Source organism: Cyprinodon variegatus, unplaced genomic scaffold, assembly GCF_000732505.1.
Source record: "Cyprinodon variegatus isolate N-32 unplaced genomic scaffold, C_variegatus-1.0 Scaffold101, whole genome shotgun sequence".
In the NCBI taxonomy this organism is placed as follows: Eukaryota; Metazoa; Chordata; class Actinopteri; order Cyprinodontiformes; family Cyprinodontidae; genus Cyprinodon; species Cyprinodon variegatus.
The window spans coordinates 979,222-998,054 of record NW_015150554.1 but is presented as its reverse complement, the minus strand read 5'-3'; the positions used below and the strand labels follow the sequence as shown (position 1 = coordinate 998,054).

At 36.7% G+C, this 18,833-nt stretch overlaps 1 protein-coding gene across 1 annotated transcript in view; it reads right to left on the bottom strand.

Annotated features, from left to right (window-relative positions):
* The window catches only part of npr1 (natriuretic peptide receptor 1), a 58,757-nt gene that overhangs the window by 996 nt on the left and 38,928 nt on the right, over positions 1 to 18,833 (bottom strand). The window contains exons 6-21 of the mRNA XM_015374373.1: positions 17,483 to 17,577; positions 15,623 to 15,758; positions 13,673 to 13,757; positions 10,319 to 10,439; positions 9,946 to 10,020; positions 9,777 to 9,854; positions 9,566 to 9,670; positions 8,303 to 8,374; positions 6,813 to 6,972; positions 5,098 to 5,253; positions 3,853 to 4,021; positions 1,959 to 2,105; positions 1,714 to 1,837; positions 631 to 699; positions 376 to 550; positions 175 to 273 (exon numbers count right to left, since the gene is read on the bottom strand). Of these exons, the coding sequence (XP_015229859.1) occupies positions 175 to 273; positions 376 to 550; positions 631 to 699; positions 1,714 to 1,837; positions 1,959 to 2,105; positions 3,853 to 4,021; positions 5,098 to 5,253; positions 6,813 to 6,972; positions 8,303 to 8,374; positions 9,566 to 9,670; positions 9,777 to 9,854; positions 9,946 to 10,020; positions 10,319 to 10,439; positions 13,673 to 13,757; positions 15,623 to 15,758; positions 17,483 to 17,577 (1,866 nt within the window). The remainder of the gene's footprint in view (positions 1 to 174; positions 274 to 375; positions 551 to 630; positions 700 to 1,713; positions 1,838 to 1,958; positions 2,106 to 3,852; positions 4,022 to 5,097; positions 5,254 to 6,812; positions 6,973 to 8,302; positions 8,375 to 9,565; positions 9,671 to 9,776; positions 9,855 to 9,945; positions 10,021 to 10,318; positions 10,440 to 13,672; positions 13,758 to 15,622; positions 15,759 to 17,482; positions 17,578 to 18,833) is intronic.

Genomic DNA, 18,833 nt, shown 5'->3' with positions numbered 1-18,833 from the left:
TATATATATATACTTATATATATGTGTATATTGTGCAACAGAAACATATAATTAACATATAATTAGTGTTTGCTTAAAAATATTCATGCACCATTGATTGAAATCTGCATGACAGTTAGATGAAGTTCTAACCTCTGAATCCTATTGGTCTAAACATGTTTCTGCAGGTCTTACCCTCTCCTGTGGACTCCATGCGTGACGCAGTGTTGACTGTGTCTCCAAACAAACAGTACCGTGGCATTTTTAAGCCAACCACGCCTGCACACACAGTCCCTACAGAAAAAAAATACACACCAACATGGTAATGATTTGTGTAATCTTGTTTCTTTGTAGTTTGATGCTGTTTAGTACGAGAGAGTTTGCATGCGGCTGTACCACTGTGAATGCCGATGCGAAGCCGAAGCTTCTGATCAGGCCGGTGTTGAATTGTGAAGCTCTTGACTGCGTCCAGTAGAGCCAGAGACATCCGCGCGACCTCCCGCCCGTGCTGCTTACCGTTCCTGACTGGCAGACCTGACACCACCATGTAGGCATCTCCGATTGTCTCCACCTGAGCAGACCAGATTAGACTGATCTTTTAACTCATCCAACCAGACTGAATAGTCCAAAAGTAGAAGTTTTTTTTCCCACCTTGTAAACATCAAAGTTGTCGATGATGGCATCAAAGCATGTATAGAGATCATTTAATAGCGTCACAACCTGCAGGCAGACAACATTCTAATCAATACACACGTTTTCACTTTTTCAATACATTTGCTGGAATAGTTTTTTTTCATTGTTTTAAAAACACAGAAAAGATCCTGTTTAACTTTTGTGAATAAGGATAAAAAAACAACAACAATGTGATCAAACTCCAGAGAAAATGGGGAAGTTGTTGGCACTCAAATGTATTCAACAATTTCTCCTGTCACATCCATAAATAGACTTTTTTGTTCTTCCATGTATTTTCAACAGGAACTGTCTCTGCAATATGTGATGATTTAACACAAAGCAAATCAAAATGCTATGTGATTTTTAGGACCTTCTACTAGATGTTTTTTGTGTCCTGATGATCAGGTTAATGCTCTCCTTGGTAGCACTGTCAGCTTAGGTGGACAGCCATGTCTGTGAAAGGTGAAAGGGTCCCTGATACTTGACAGCGACTTCTCCATTTATAGACAGTTGGTTGAACAGAGCTTTAAAGACGTTCCAACTTGGGATGCTGTTTGAACATTTACATTTTCTTTGATCTTCTCTATAAATGTCTACCTGACCTATTTGCTGATCTTATTTTTGGTCTTTGTTTGCTTTTTGTTTATTAACGTTCTCCAAAAAACCTTGAAAGTCTTTTACAGGAGAGCTTTATTTATACTTAGATTAAAACACAGGTAAAATGTGTTAACTGATTAGATGACTTTCAAAGGGAATTGTTTGCATTAGATTTATTAAGATAAAAAAAACTGTAGTAATTTCAAAAGGAAATCAGATGCAGTATTTAAATTATTTTCTACCCAATCTTGGTATGTCACATAGAAAAACCCCCAAAACCCAATGAGTTTTATGATATGATAGAAATAAGCTGATGTTCATTTAGTCTGATTACATTTCTTAGATTCAGTAAATCTGAGGTGTAGTTGTGACTTTCCACCACTAGATGGCAGCCTGATTCTAAACTCTGGATTTTCTAATTTCAAGCGTTCCAGTTAAGCCCTGATCCTGATGGCTTCTACCAACCTGCATTGGTGTGCTCTCAGCAGACAGAGCAGTGAAGCCAACGATGTCACTGAAGTAGATGGTGACCGAGTCAAACGCTTCGGCCTGAACCGTCTCGCCTCGTTTTAGCTGGTCGGCCACAGAGCTGAAACCCAAACACAGATGCATTCCAACTGTATTACAGGACCTGATAATTCGAGCTGCAGTCTGCATACTGTTCTGGAAACACAATCGTTTTGACTGAGATAACGGTAAAGTGCAGTTACTGTGGTAGTATCTGGTAGAGCAAAGCCTCGGCCTTGCGTTTCTCCTCGATGTAGGCTTGAGTTCGTTCCTCCACCAGCTCCTCCAGGTTGTTGGCGTACTGCTCCATACGAGAAAGCAGGTTGTCCAGGATGTTGGAACCATAACCTCTGAAAACACAAATTTACAACAACAAACAGATTTCATTGGTCTTCACTGAAGACTGAATTATCTCTAATTTCTGACTTTCAAATTGTATAACTTAATTATAAAACTCATTTTACTTTAATCTGAAAAAGAAATTTCTTATTTAAACCTTTAGATTATCTTCATTGTGTCACTGCATTTGACTGAATTGTTTGTAATAACCAGTAAATAAGTTAAAATTAATCAATAAATTTTAACAGTATGTTTTTCTTCCACATGACTTTCCATTAATAAACATACACGCAGCACTATGTGAACAACTAGCTGCTTTCGATTATCAATATTTCTGAGGGCCATAAAGTAGACGCAACGTAACATTTCATTATATTCGGTATTAAAACTAAAATCTTTTTGGTATTATTTATTATCTTAGTTAACAAAGAAAGGGGAAAAATCAAGGGGAAATTAAGAGGTAAAGATGTTTGAAATGTGTCATATAAAATTTAGTGAATATAGATTTAGCACATAATGTAAAGAAATCCTTTTTTTAAAGTAATGTAATTTTTCTGCACAGAAGAGGATTTGGGCAACACTTAAAAAAAAATCTTCTCCGAAAATGATGAATTACTTAAACAGAAAAATGTCAAAATTTAGAGAAACCATATGAATTTTGAAAGTTTTATTTTTTCCACAGTTGCCAAAACACTATATTATCTTTTTATTATCATGCTTTAAAAAAAAAAAAAAAAGTCCTAAACAGTTTGTAAATATTTTTTTCCCCTTTTAAATGTTGCTAGATTTGTAAGGAAAACACATTAGTGAATGGAGTACCGGTATATGGAGTCGTAATCATCTCTGCTGAAGACAAACCGCTTCCTCTGACTCTTGTTCAGTGTCATTTATTGAGTTGACTGATTAAAACATAAAGAACAGCATGTCCAATCTGATCCCATTATTGTTCATTTTAATAAAGCCAGGACCATTCCACCCTCTGTGATCTCATATCTGGACGTAGTCTCTGATAAAGTCAGCATTAAATAAAAAAAAACAGTGATTCCCAACAGGGGGTACTTGTACCCCTAGTGGTCCGCGAGTGCATTGCAAGGGGTACATGAAAATATTTTATTTCTCAGATAATAAAATAAAAATAAAATAGGGATAGGATCTGTTCTACTTTGTGAGGATCCATCTAAAACATATTTACGAGATTCCTTAATAATTTCCAGGCAACATATTTATGTTGTTGCTTTTTAAATCTGAGTTGGATAGAATAACATGCCAAAGAATGAAATGCTCAAGGTAAAAAGATGTCATCAATACATTTGAATGAGAGTAAGATAATATGCCTAAAGGGGTACACAAGTGAAAAATCTGGAAACACTGTCCTAAAATATATAGTTTGGACTCTCAGAGCTGCAAAATCTAATCTTTATATATTTGGATGCATTAAAATTGCATGCAGTGAAAACATCCCAATTTTGTCCATTGAGGGAAATACCATCCCACACCATCACACTCCCTCCACCAAAAGCAGCTTTTCTCAGGCAAAAACAACACAACTCTGCTCGACCTATAAATGCATTTTCTTCACAAAAGTAGTACTATTTTAGTGCAAATAAACAGGCTTTTGCACAGTATTACCAAATGTATTGTTACAACTGAAAATCCTCTTTTTTCTGTTTCATCCAAGTGAGTTACTCAAATAAATTAACTCAAGCTAATTTATTCAACCCCCCCTTTATTCTTATACCACTGTGTTTCCTTTCTCACCTGTGCTGCTTTCTCAGGAGGATCTTAATGGTGTTAAAGTCGGGCCTCTCGCTCGGTTCTTCGCTCCAGCAGCGCTGCATGAGGACCCCGAGCTCCTCACTGTGACTATGGAAGCAGAGGGAGGGCCGCAGAGGGGGTGCGCCACCCTGAATCACTGCCTGGATGATCTCTGTAAGTGTTGGATGCAGGTCCATCAAAAAGGTTTGTCATACTCTTTCACTATTACTTCCATAAACTCATTTTTCAAAGAGACATAAATAGGTTAACATTAACAATCTGTTGGAGATATATGAGGCGAGTTCTAACTGTACATGTTTAACTAGTGTACTTATGTTTGACAAAGGCTTTATCCAGAACATATTAACTTAAAAAAGTGAGCCTCTCCACCCATGAACCAAAATGACCTACAGCTGACAGGTGGTTACTGATAAATATTAAAGGGCTTTGCTGTTCTGGAAACCCACCTCCATATGAATCAGTTTGATTAACTGCACACAATAAGCCTTAAAGGTGATTTACTTTTGGTTTATCCTCTATTTCATCGCTTCGTTATGGTTTGTTTTTGTTCAGAGTATTTTTGTTTTTGTATGAGCGAATCCAGTTGCTTCTGATAATGTAAACTCTTAATAATATTTTCAAAACCAGGAGGCATTTTGTAAAAAGCACAACCTTAAAGCAGGTTTCTTTGCACTTTAAATTCATATTTTATTCATTTTTTTTTTATTGGTCTAATATAATATCTTGATTTCAAATATTTTGCTTTTGTTTCCTGTAAGTGGAAAAGTAAGAGTGGTTTACGTAGAGAATCGAGTTACTGGAGAGCAAAATGACCTTTGTGTTAATATTTTAGTGAGTAACTGTTTATAAATTAGTCTGTTAATATCTCAATATCCTTTTAAAAAAAAGGCCATTGCCATTTTTATTTTGCAGTAAAAACTACCAAAACAATGTAAATAGTACCTCGTTGGTTCAGATTAAAGGTCTAAGGGATTTTGAGAATCTCTTAGTTTTTCCTTTTTTTTTTAACTGTTACTAAAGCTACATATATTTTTTTACAGAAGTGCAGATAACACCTGACACAGGCAGGGTACGATCTGACGAATTATTGACATGTCGATGGCTGCGGCCCATCAAGCTGCCACACAGGAATGTAAACAACACAACGCTTTCATCGTATTTTATGTTTCAGCTCATAGATTAGAGACGTTGGACTGCGCTTGGGTCCGCCTGCTGTTCAACACTGACCTTTAGGAGAGAAGGAGTGTGAGTCGAGGTAGAAGACTCCCTTTAGCAGTGCAACCTCCTGAAGGATCACACCAAAGCTGTAGACATCCCCCTTCTGGGTCCCACAGGCAGGCGGACACTCCTCCCTCAGGAGCTCAGGAGCGGTCCACAGTTTTCCTGTCACGAAAAAAACTGTTTACTCATGACAAAGCCTTGAACTGTTTTAAAATAGGAGCTATTTTCATTTCACTTCACGACACAAAACGCCCATGTTCTTCTTTAAAACTTACAAACGGTTTTTGAGATTTTTCCTAACAATTAAATAATTATCTCCATTTACTTTAAAATTCAGTGGAAGATATTTCTCAGAGAAATGACCAAATTGGTGTAATTGAAGATGTTCTGTGAAGGTGTCAGAGAAAACATTAGTAGGCTATAATAGATCAGGGATTCAGCAGACTAGAAAAAAGTGAGAGGTTATCAGGCTTTGAACATCCTGCAGAGAACCGGTCATTAAAGGTAAAATGGAGGATGTTCTTTGTTCTTTATTTATCTAAATAATTGGTCCTCCTAACTGTCAATCATTCTGGTGATACGTTTTCGTAAGGCCGTCCTATGTGATCGTCCCCATTTTCACTGTGGTGAGTCTGACATATTAGAAAAATTGCAAATCTTTTGGAAAGAAAGATCGAATGAGCAATGCAAACAGCAACTTTTAAACAGAGTGTGCACGTGGAGAAATGGGCTTGTGTATGCTCTTGCATGCGTTTAATAGGCGTTCCCTCTCTGGAGCGGGTGTAGGGTTGTGCATGTGCATTTTCTTTCAAAAGTAGAGAGGTCGGGTCTTTTCAAAAATTCATGAAAATCCTCCAATATACCTTTAAGCGTATGGCAGTAACATGGCTATCCACCTAGGACCTTTCAAGAGAGCAGCAACAGCTCAAATTTAAAGAAGCAGCTTAATCTGCCAATGGTGACTTTAGATGAGCTGCAGAGATCCGCAGACTCCCACTAGAGCTGTGCAATTATTACCTCAGTAATATATGCAATAATTCAAGCGTTTTTGAAAGGGAGGCAAGTAGAAATCTATTGTTGAAGGAAAGCAATTTGAAATCCTGTCGAAAATTGCAAACATGTAGGCGAAAAAATAGCAAACGTGTGTAAAAGGGGGACTCTGTAAAGAAACGTGTGAGGAGGAAAAGCAACCAGAGGATAACATCCTCTTGCTGAAACATAGAAGAAGCAGCATCATGCTATGGGAATACAGCAGAAACAGGGAAACTATTCATAGTTGATGGGGAGATATACGGAGCTAACTAAAATACAATCTAGGAACAAAACTTGCAGAATACTTTAGACGGCGGTGAAGTTCAGCCTACTAGCAGGACAACAACCCTAAACATGCAGCCAGATTTACCATTGGATGGTTTAAAACAATAATGATCCATGCACTAAAATGGTAGTGTAATTTATGTTTACATGGAGCTCTCTAATCTGATTGAGTCTGAGGTAATCTACAATAAAAGTCATTATTTAGCTGTTTATACTTGCTAAGAACTTGTTTCCACAAACATGCCATTGTGACTGCAGCAAATAGGTGATTCTACAGTTTTTAGTAAACAATTGCACAATAATTTGTGTTTAGCTGTAAAATAAATCCAAGTCAAAATGCTTAATTCATCCCCAAACGCAAACACATGTGTGCGAAACACATTAAGTGTGCAGGTTTTTCCTACGTGCGTAGTAGGCGTACGAGTCCTCGGGATAGTTGCAGGTCCGCAGACTCTGCAGTCCGTAGTCTGTAATCTTCAGCACAAACCGACTGTCCACCACACAGTTGGAGGACTTCAGGTTGCCGTGGGATACAATGACGCTGTTGTGGAGAAACGCCATTCCCTGAAAAAGAAAAAAAAAACAAGATGTAACAGAGTTTCTGATTAATAAAATAGGGTTATTGATCAGGGAAATATGGCCAAAATGGGAAATAAAAGGTGCATGTGAAACCTGTAAAAAGGCTGATCTGTTGCTTGCTACATCTAAATAGTATTGTAATGTGAGAGTTTAATATTTTTTATTATTGAAGTTTAATTGTAGAACTGCAAAAAAGAGAAAAGCTAAGACAACAAATAACCCTTTTGAGGTTTTATTTCATATTTGTTTTCTTATTAAATTTTTTTTCCCCCCGCTAATTTAAGGAAATTAAAAACATACATGGACTCATTACGAAAAGTAAAATACATTTGATCACAGCTGCACTTTATGGAATGGAAATCTTCATTTACTGTCTGGAAAGCCGTACTAAACGAAATTTAGTTTTGTATACACTCTGTGTATACAAAATGACAATAAAAGTTGTCTAAGTCAAAGATTTCAAGCTGTTATTTTCTGTAATTTTGATTATTAATGCTATAGAATGTTGTGAAAAAGTTAAAGCTTATTCAAACAAAGTTGAGTCGAAGAAAGTGTGGAAGGAAATGGAAAAACTGTTAACCTTCTGTTATCTACCTTGAAAAACGAGTGCACTTCATGATGCCTTCTGCTAATAAGCTTTATGGAGGTGCTAATTTAATTTTCCAGCATCACTTGACGTCTGCTTAGAATAACAAAGGTTAGTGACCATCGTGTTAACCTGACCCTTCCTGAACACTGTAAAAAAATAAAAATTATATATATATATATATATAAAGGGTATTGCATAATAAATCTTTAAAATGTTCAAGCATCATTATTCATGCTACTGGAACACATTTTCCGTGCCAGTTTTTCCTTGCAGTGACTTTTCTATGAAAAGGCTTGAATAGCGCACTCTGTGAGGAGCTTTACCCTCCATGTGTCACTGACTGTCCTAATAGCTGTTTTGCCCCCTGACAGGTACCGAGGGCCCATTCAGAGGCTCACCAAACCTTTTATTGCTTTTTTTGTACTTAATTAGCTGTTTTATGTTTGACACCACAAGTTTTGAGAAGTTTTCATTATTTTTAAGCTATAATGATCAAATTGACAAGTAATAAAAAAAATATTTTAATGCATGGGAAAGAAAAAAATCAGCTGTACTTGTGCATCACAGATAAGCAATATAAACGCTGACTTGTCTAATCTTTACTCCTCAAACAGCTGTTGTCTACTCTCGGTGGGAGAACAGAAAATGCTCTGTTTTATTGATAAGCTCTGTCACAACTCCCCCTCGCCTAACAGCACTCTCGTTAATTTGGAGCCAGGTGGTTACCTTGACGATATCAGTGATGAGCGAGTATCTGAACATCCAGTCCAGAGTAATGCCATCGCTCTCCATCAGATCCTGAAAAAAACCCCCAACACACACAGCTTTAAACCAACTCTATATTTACTGTTTTATCATCTTCTGTACATGTGGGCTCATGAAACGGCTCTGCTGGCCATCCAGCGATGCCCTGAAGGCACTGCTGGGAAGTTAAACTAGCACGCCCACGCGGAGGTTGTGCCATTAGTGTCATATGTGGCGTACGGGATGATATTTCTGTTTCAGCCAAATAGCAGAGAGCAGGTAATCATCTGAGCAGGAAGACAAGGAAGCTCTCTTCTTAACTAAACTTGATTAAAAAACAAACAAACAGCTCTACCATAAAACCGACTTCATGCTGCACCTTCAAACTGCAGACATGTCTTTACTTTGATGGGTTTGTTATGTGATGCTTTTAGTGAGGAAGTCTGCACGAAGTGGACACTGCCTTCTCATCGCAGATGTTCCTCAGCTGTGCTAAAATAGCATCTCCGTCCTCTCAAGGCAGAAAATAACTCACTCCTCTCTTAAATTCAGCGGACATCTGGCAACAACCCAAACCCCACGCACCCCACAGCAGCTGTTGCTAGGTTACCCTGCTGTGAGGTTGCTAGGTTACAGTGCTGGGAGATAACTGTAACAGTGCAGAGGTCTTCTTAAAAGCCAACTGGAACAAGAGTTTGAGGGGCTGGTTTGTAGTTATGATGTAGAAGAGCATTGATGCAGGGATGATAATAAGTGGTAAAGAGGGGGAAATGTTTCTGCAAAATGTTGCCTTTAAGGTGTCACAAAAAGAAGCACAAAAGTTAGGATTTTTCTATGTTTTTTGAGCAAAGCTCAGGTCCTGTAATCGGACCATGACTGCTTCTCGTGCAGACTAACTAATCTAAACAGATATGAGAATCTGGGTTTAGACAAACAAGAAACTAGTCTAACACCTAATACCTTGCAGGAGTCACAGGGCTAAAATTTCTTGATCTTTTTTGGTGCAACTGTACTATTAAATAATTGTTAAAGTAATATACTAACACTCTGGTATTTTCGATATTAAATAAATCAATAAAATGTTTAATAATATTTATTGAATATCTCTTTGGAGGGAAGTGGTGTAAAATGCTATAGATACTCATGGTTACTGACAGAAATAATGGCATAATGAAAATAAATGTATTTATTGCTGGATGTAATGGTTTTCATCAGTTCATCTGTGCAAAGGTGAGTGAGCCTGACCTGAAGGCTGCCCCTGGGGCAATACTCTGTGATGATGCACATGTGTGGAGGATCAAGGCAGGCACCAATAAAACGAGTCAGATGTTCGTTATGAACGTCTCGCATCTGCAGAAAACAAGAGACTCATATCACATCAAGGCTGCCAACAGTCTAGAATAAGTACACTAAAATCTAATAATAGAAGCTTGGTTCTCAACGACTGGATCCTTACATGCTTCAGCTCAAACAGAACCTCTCTCGTCAGCTCAATGCGCTTCTTGTTTATGTACTTGATCGCTGCCAGATTACCCTAAAGGAAACAAAAATCTTATTCATGGCACTGGAACTTTACTGTGATGCCCTGCATTACAGGATATGATTGTTTTAACGTGTTGACAGACCTTGAGGTATCCGGTTTTGGTGTAGATCTGAACGTTCCCTTCCATGGTCATCAGAGAACCATAGTTTGATCCTTTCTGAAAGCATACAACCAGTCAAAAGTGAAACAATCTGCATAAGTAGGACATTTCGCCCCTAATTAGAGCCAGATTCTGCAGAAATAGTAAATATACTACAAAACCAGTTGTGTAGATTTTTAAAAGAAAAACTATATGGTAACATAACAGAATATGGTTAAGGGATTTGAAAAGTTTCTGTTGGCACAGGATGAAGGGAGACGAAAAGAAAGAAAAAAAAGTCACAGAATGTGGCGTTTAAAGCCTATGAAATGAGATACGTTAACAGTAGTTGACGCTAAAACGATATGTATTTTACCAGCGAAAAGGTGAGTCTGCTGCAAGTTCTCCTCAAGGACTTTTCCAGGTTACTCATCTGGATGTCTTCCCAGGAAACCCTCCACAGCTGGGCCACCAATTCGTTCTCCAGCTTCAACTTCCTATTTAACAGACAGGAGGACAGGTGTGTGTGCGTGTATTTGCAGAGCTGGTGATGCATTAGTGTGTGTTAAAAGAACAAGGGGAAACACCGAGAGAGGCGAGAGGAAGGTGAACCACAGAGAAGGACAGAAATGGAGGCTGTTTTTAAGGTGAAGAGCATTTTTGACAAAACTGAGCCGAGCAGCGACTCAGATAAACATTTGGAATAAGAATCACAGATAGAATTAAGAAACAGCTTTGGTTGGTCCTCATACAATGTGCTGTGAGTTTGGCGAATGATTATTTTTTCAGCACACATAAAAGAAAACCTCAACCTTTAATTACCTCAAAGTAAATAATCATCACATGCATATTTAATGGTTGATCTGTAAACTAATTTTAAGTATTTTTACCCAGGAACTCTGCAAAAACCCAAATATCTTGGTTGACATCTTTATTATTTTCAATAAACAAGAACAGAAATATAGCAAAATGCAAGGCTTTTTTATGTATTAGAGGAACTGTATGAGCAAACATTGCACACAAAATACTCTTACTCAAAACTTTGTAATTTTGTGCATAAAGTACCAGTAATATGAAGTTTGGTGCAACTGTACAAAATAATATACATGTCTGTGGAAAAGTTTGTATTTAGAATTAAACTCTATGAAGTTTGTGTGTATCCCATTACAGATACGATATAAGATCAATAGTGGGGAACTTCAAAGTTTCCGTCACTTTTAATTTTATTTATATATTGCCTTTTGCACAAATCAGAAAGTACTCCCACATCTTATGTTTGGTAATGAAATACAACTTTGCACAACTTTCACCATGTAATCACAAACTGTTACAATCACTTTTATGATATATAAACCTTGTTGATCTCAGGTATAGGACAAAGGGTGAGGCAGCATTAATTTCTGTGCTCCTTTGGAAAAAAACACCTGAAATCCCAAATTGTGCAGAAACATTACAGTTATCTAAATGAGAAATTAAACATTTATTTTTTGATTCATGCTGAAATTTGATTATGATTTTATTATTAGACAAATTGTAATATTATTTATTATCTTCTCTGTATGATAATGTCTTTGCTTTCATTTTCAATCAATCGTTTTATCTCTTTTTTAATATAATCATCTTATTTTAAATATTCATTTTTATTTTCTTTAAACATTTGTTTTGCCTTTAAGTGACTGCAGTGCACTTTTCTTTTTTGCTTTTTTTATGTACAATACTTTTCTGAAATGTGCTATATAAATAAACGTACCTTATTCTTTTCAAAATCCATTTAGCAAAAGACATTATTTGTAATTACGTGCACATGCAGGTGAGATCAGCTTCCACTACTTGTAATAAGAGTAACAACACATCTCAAAAAGCCAGAACATTTTTGGAGTTAAAAAGTCAAACATTCAGATCCTTTGAAATCATTTTTTTTAAACATTTATTCTCGAATGCCTAACTTTGGGCCTTGCTGTGATCTCTCTATTAATGACAGACAGAAGGAATGAGAGAAAACAACAACATAAGAGGAAAAAGAAGGGAGATGATGTGTGAACAAGAGAGGAAGTGGAAGAAAAGAAAAGGGAGAAATAAAAAATAAAATGGAGAGAGAGAAAGGTTCTGTGAGAGACTGAATTACAACTATAAAAATGTGTGTTTTTTCTGGCTTTGAGAGAATCAAATTGAGTTTCTAAGTTTCATATTTAAAATTGTGCACATGAAAACAGACCAAACCGTAGTAAAGATCACCATCATAATGTGAAAGTCTATTTATGCTGGATTTCCAGTGACAAAATTAAAAGGCAGCAGGAAAAACCAAATCAGACACTTTTAAACTTATGAAATAAAAGACAAAAACAGCAGGATCAACCAGACGAAGAACTGCAAATGAAGCAGAAACTGTGAAGAACCCCTGCCAAATAACACCTTTAGGGTAAAACCTTCTTTCATCTTGTTCAATTCCACTCTATAAAACAGAAACTAAACATTCCTTTAAGTTAAACTACCTTTTGTATGATCTGCCTATTACACCTTTCCTGATTAGCTGATTTCTTTTTTTCATTTTATCTAATTTATCAATTGAATTTTGAGCCTTTAAAATTTTTATTTTAAGAGCAAAAACTACAACGATCAACATATAAGATTTATAATTCCAAATCTACCAAGAACAAAAGATTTATAAGGATATTTATATAAATCAACAGCAACTGCTCTCTATGATCTATATTAAATATAATAAACTATAGTTGCTGACTGATAAAGATTGTGGAATCAATTTTTTATATATACACTTCAGTTATGAAGAGATCAGATAAAGCAATTTACCTACAATTACATCGTGCTCTACTTTATAAAACATTTTCTGCATGGTAGTAAATCTACAGGGATTTTTCTAATATTATAATAAATCCTTACTTTTTAAATCAGTATTAAAGAGTGGTTCACCTGTGGACATTCTCAGTCATCCGGATAAGAAAGCTGACTTAAAGGGGAAACTGGCTGCCTCTGATTTAACCCCGCTTTGTTAATATGGCAGCATTTTAGAAACCAAACAAGAAAATACAATATTATGGATTTTAAAGAGAGTCTAAAGTGTTTGAATGGGTAAAATAAGCTTACTTACTTTTAATTCCGCACTGTTGAGAAACAATTGCTTTTTTTGTAGCCAAGTTTAACAAATAGGTCTGCTTTTGAGCCTCTGTAGATGTGTGTTTCGGCATTAAAATAAAAGTAAAAAAAAAAAAACTACAAAACATGGGCAGTGAAGGAAAAAAAAATGCTTTTTGATGCACCTAAAATAAATTTCCATTTAATACAATATCAGTCTGTAAGTAAAATTCTTATCCTTGAAAATAAAAAGATGTCAAACTGCTGCTGCAGTTTCTATTTTCAGACAGAGAATGTTCTGTGCTTGATTAGCAGAATAAGAAGGGCTTTGCTTGGCTGAACTGAATTCAGCTTCTACTGGCCCTACAACACCAGAGCCCAGTTTGCATATTTCCAAGGATGTCAGTGCATATTTTTCTCCTGTCTGCAGTGAAACCCAAACTCTAAGAAGAATCTTAAGCATAAAAAATGCTAATTTTAACTTTTTTTTATCGCCACTAATGCTATCAGTCATAAAAACTAATCCTGTGGTAGAGCAGCTGACATACATGCATTTTTTTTTCAGAATCACAGAAGTTATTGAAAGGTTTTAAAACTGAAACGTAGTGGATACTTAGAATAAGTGCGAGGATCTCACCTGCAGATGAAGACGGTGATGGTGACGATGATGACAAAGACGAAGCAGATCACTATGGCAACCATCTGATGCATTGTAACGGTACCTGTGTGGGCGAGCCAGAGAGGCAGCCAGGATCAGCACGGAAAAAAAAGAAACTCTTTGCTTCAACCGTATTGAAAATAGAGATCTCTGATGCTTCATCAGGAAGTTTAAAGGGTTTTGTTATTTTGCCTATAATCTGCAGCTATGTCTCAGTTTTCTTGCTCATGGCAGTACAGCCCCTCAGATTACATGTCCTTAATGTCTTTAATGTACTAGCACTCGTTGCTTGGCTTGCAAAAGTATTCAGAATCTTTAAGCTTTTACTTTAATTTTGCTGTATTAAAACCAGAAACTTCAAAGGATCTTATTGTGATAAAAAATTATAGACTAATGCCTGACCTGCAGGGATAGGGAATTTGTTTAGTTTATTAGAATATGAAGGAGTTAAATATAAAGTACTCCTTGAAGAAAAACTGGTAGACGCAAGAGGAGGTTTGGGACTGGAATGGGGGTTCATCATAACAGGCAGTTACAGCGAAGGTATCTAAAATTAAAGCTGAACTCTGTAAGTTTTTAAAAATCACTTTTTTGTCATATTGGCTAAAACTGTCCCTATGCCAAGACAGCAGTACATGTGATATGTAACCGGTGAAAAAAACTGCTTCAACTGGTCCCGCATACTGCTTGTATTTCAATCTGGAAAGAATCATTCGGGACGAATCAAAACAACCAATCACAGCCAGAGGAGCGTCTGATGGAGTGTCAATCACTTCAGTCGAAGTCTGCTCTCTTCTCAATGTTACAGACTGCAGCTTTAAGGCATACAGGTGTTAGAATGGCCTAGTCAAAGTCCAGATTAAATTCATCATCTGTGGCAAGGCTCTTCATAGGGACTTGCCACCGTCAGTGTTGTTTTTGACAGCAATCTTACGCTATGTACAAGACCACACGCTGCAGAAGCAGCAGAACCAGCTTGTTTACATTCAAAGTCAAAGGTTGACATGCATCAAGGCGCAGCAAACGGTCTTGCAGCGTGTTTTGAGTAGCAGAAATAGTGCGTCTACGCAGCCAAAGCAGCGTCTCATGAACTTCTGAGCATCTGACACGCATAATGAACTTCAGAAACAGCAGCTGCTGGAGTTGGAAAAATTGAACTTTTGCTGCTCGACGTGCCACATGAAACAGTTTATTAACGCCTAAATTAACCTCAAATGTTGAAACCTGCTGGCAAAATATATTCAATTTTATTATTCTGGTGCCTGCAGTTAACGGTTGAATGGAGCATTAGATTTAGTCTTAGTCTTAAGGACAAAAACTATTAATAGTCTTAGTTGTATTTTAGTCATTACGATATGTGATAGTTTTAGTCTGTTTTAGTCGACTAAAACTTAAAATTTCTTTTTCTAGTTTAACTCGGTTTTATGTTGCAAAAAAAAGTTAACTTTTACAATTTTGAATAACAACCAGATTCTTTACAAGACTTTTATTTAGTCCTGTCTCGTTGATTGAAACTCAAACCTATGACTAGTCATGTTTTAGTGATCAAAGATCCACCTTTAGCTCGTCAGTTTTCGTTATAAAAAAAGGAGTGTCAACGAAATGAGTTTGTCACTGTCATCGTGTGTAACAACTGTCAGCAATGAAACATGGTAATAAATAAGTAGATGGTAGAGGATAGTAGAGATGTTGAACAACAATTTATGGCACTCTTTTTTTAGTTTTATGTTTGTAAAACAAACATTGAAAACAGTGAGGCTTTCCTAAATTAAGTTCCACCTGGTGTTGGTCTTAAAATATGTAAGTAATGTGGTTGTCACAAAACAAACTGTATGGGAAAAAAAATCTTAGGAGCTCATGGTCAATAGGCTGTTTACAGAGAAGGTTTGCGTTCGATTTCTATATATGTGATGTGGACTGCGTTCATACGTGTATGGCAGGCCGGGTTGTCGTTCTTGAAGCCACATTCAGGGATATCTCGTGGCGGTGAACCTCCAGGCCACTGAAGGGTCAGACCTTTCTGCGGGACCAATTCATTCATGCTGCCTTTATACACAGACACGACCTGAAATACACAACAGCAATCATCTGGATCAATATGCCATTTGAACATAACTCCAATATACTCTTTAGTTTGCCCAGGTATTTGATCATAGTCTTGGTACATTTAGTTAGACGTGGAATTTTAAATTTAGTCTTAGATAAAAACACAAACAAACAAAGAAAAAACTACAGGACATGGCATGTTATAATTTGTGCTTCATGTAAACCAGGGGAGCCAAAGATCAGTCTTTGAGAGTAGGACAGTGTCACAAAAAGGTACACATTGTTTTCCTCTTTTCTCTCCTCCCTCTTTTCTATATCTCTCTCTTTCTCTCTCCCTTTAATTCTTATCCCCTGTCCCCTTTCTCACCTCCCTTTCCATCTCTGTGTCTGCTGCATGCAGTTTTATTCCCTGAATCATTGTCTTGATAGTTTGATATAGAAATACCAAGCAGAAGCTTAGGGCAGCAAACATAATGATCTGTTTGTGAAAGAAAATCTGTTTGGTTGTTATCTAGATCTGGGACACCAACTCCCAGAGCTATATTGCCAAAACAGGATACAAAAACAATAGGTAAATGTATGCTCAATCCCATTAAATTCAGCAGGACAAGCTGAACCAGGAGAACCAGGAATGTTGCATATCTGCAGAATTCATGCAATAATTCTGCTGTGACTGACATACTGCAGCATTGACCAATGCAGATGCTTTACTTCCCGCTGTATGCTGAATGCTAGAAGCCACAGGGTAACTGGCTGATTAATTTATCTACTAACTTTGTGACAACTTAGCTTACAATGTACTGATATTTAATTCTAAGGCCAGCTGATATTATATATGAAAGTCAAAAGAAAAAAATAAAAGACACCAGCGACTAAAACATATCCCAGAACTCCAACATTAATCTCAATACACAGGAACAGCTCAGGAGATGATCACATTTAAATTGACATGTTGTAAAGATATGTTTAGACTTAATGACTTTCCAGCATACATAGTAGATAATAAAAGCATCTTAAGAGAACTGATACTACTAAATGTCTCTAAAACATTGATTATGTAAGAAAATTAAAATAGGAGAAGAGTTAAAATCTTTTACAAAATGTTAAGAACCTATTTGCTTTTCAAACTATCCCCCTAGAAGCTTAGCACTGATCATTGCATCTCTTAGTGGATAATTGATTATATTCGCAGGTTGTAAAATAATAATATAGTCAGATGTGCCTTTCATCGGAATTTGGATTTATCTCATTAATAGACCTCTGAAGGATCGATGTGTTCTGATGTAAATCTAACGTAAACCTGGGTGTTGATGCAGACAGGATGGTTTCAAAAAATTCAAGGTGGACAGATAACACTTACAAAATTTCGGTACTTATTTTCATCTAAACTGTATTTGTTTTTAGGATGTTATGCATTGGTAAAAATCTCCCAATCCTTTGTCTTGTGTTTTATGTGATATAATGTATATAAGACGAAAGGTTAAAAAGCACTTTTAGTTAATAAATAATTTGTTTCATAGATAATCTAAGAGTAAAGGTCATTCTTCACACACTGTTGAACCGTGAAGTTCAAAAACTACAATTATTACTTCGCCTGCACACCAGCAGCAGTCGTTAAGTTATTCTTTACCTCATATACTCAATAGTCTTCCAGATTATTATTCTAACAGAACCAGAACTAGTTTGATAGAACCCCTGCTGCCTTTAAACAGAGAAGCCATCCTTCTTCATCAGGCGTTTTACCTGAAACTCTCCAGAGTCTAAATCTGTCATGTCCCACACAGCAAAGTCCATCACTCTGTCTCCAAGCTCGTCCATCTCCACCACTCCCAGCACGCCTGTGGAGACATCACATGTTATCATGCAGTTTCTGTGGGTGATTTTTCTGACACAATCTTTTTTTTTTCACTCGGTCAGCAGTTGTTTGTTTTCTTTTTTTCTCCTGAACATATTTTATTATCAATGACATTTGTGTTTTTATTGTGAGTAAAAAAAAAAAAAGAGTGATTAAAAACAGTTGCTGCTTTTGTTGATTCCAGTCCAGCAAACTGACAAAAGCCAAGAATGTGTCTGAAAAAAAAATATGAGGAGGAGGAGAATCTCAGGTTTCAGTTGTGAGGGCGGGAACAACGCAGCATCCAAAAAAAGTAAAAAAAATCCAGATTTGGAGCAAACTTTAAGCATCCTAAAAGGCATACTGGTATTTAAATCAATGAACTGAATTCCAGATGTGCTTTGCTGCACACATTTCCACCTATTCTGCTCATGTTTATTTATTAAATTCAGCTGAATCCGGTGAGGAAATCTACACCTGACAATCTGATGATGGGAATGTTTTCCTGCGAGAACTTTGCATTTGTAACACATTCCTGACCAGTAAAACCTAACACCTGATTGCTTGTAGCATCCAGATAGAAATTATACGCAGAGAAAATAGGTTTTAAAAGCAACTTCCATGAAAACTAAGCATTGTGAGAAGAGTGGGGAAAGATGTCCAAACTGTTTGACCCAAGTCATATTGTGTTAAAGCTAATTCTGCCAAAGGGGAGGCATATTATTTTAGTAAACATAACTGACTTAAAGAGGATTTATTTTTGTCTTTAAGCTAACTAAATGGCATCTTTATGCTAAACAGATCATTTTTAATCAGCATTACTCTGAGCCTGATAAGCTTCATGGTGGGAAATAATTAAAAGTTATCAGTCAGCAGGTTTTCAGAGGGTTTTCCTCTTCAGAGCAGAGAAGAAGTCAATTAAACTAGTGTTTAAATATAAATCTAATGTGAGAATCTTAAATAAAAAGTCAGTCCGGGTCAGTGATGTGATCTGGATCTAATTCCAATCACAGTCATTCTTGAGACTTAAGGATGTGATGCCATGTTGGAGATAATTAACCGCTGTATTTGACCAGTCTGATCCGAGATGCACAGTTGTACGCCATGGAGTTTTAAAGTTGAACAAGGTCCTGTTACCCTCTCAGGTGTCACAAGCAGTCACAGAACCGAGAGAGTGAGCAGGTTTGAAGTGGCAGGTTAAATAAAAACAGAGGCTGGATTAATGGTTTAGTTCATCCACCTGCTTAGTTCCAACCAGTT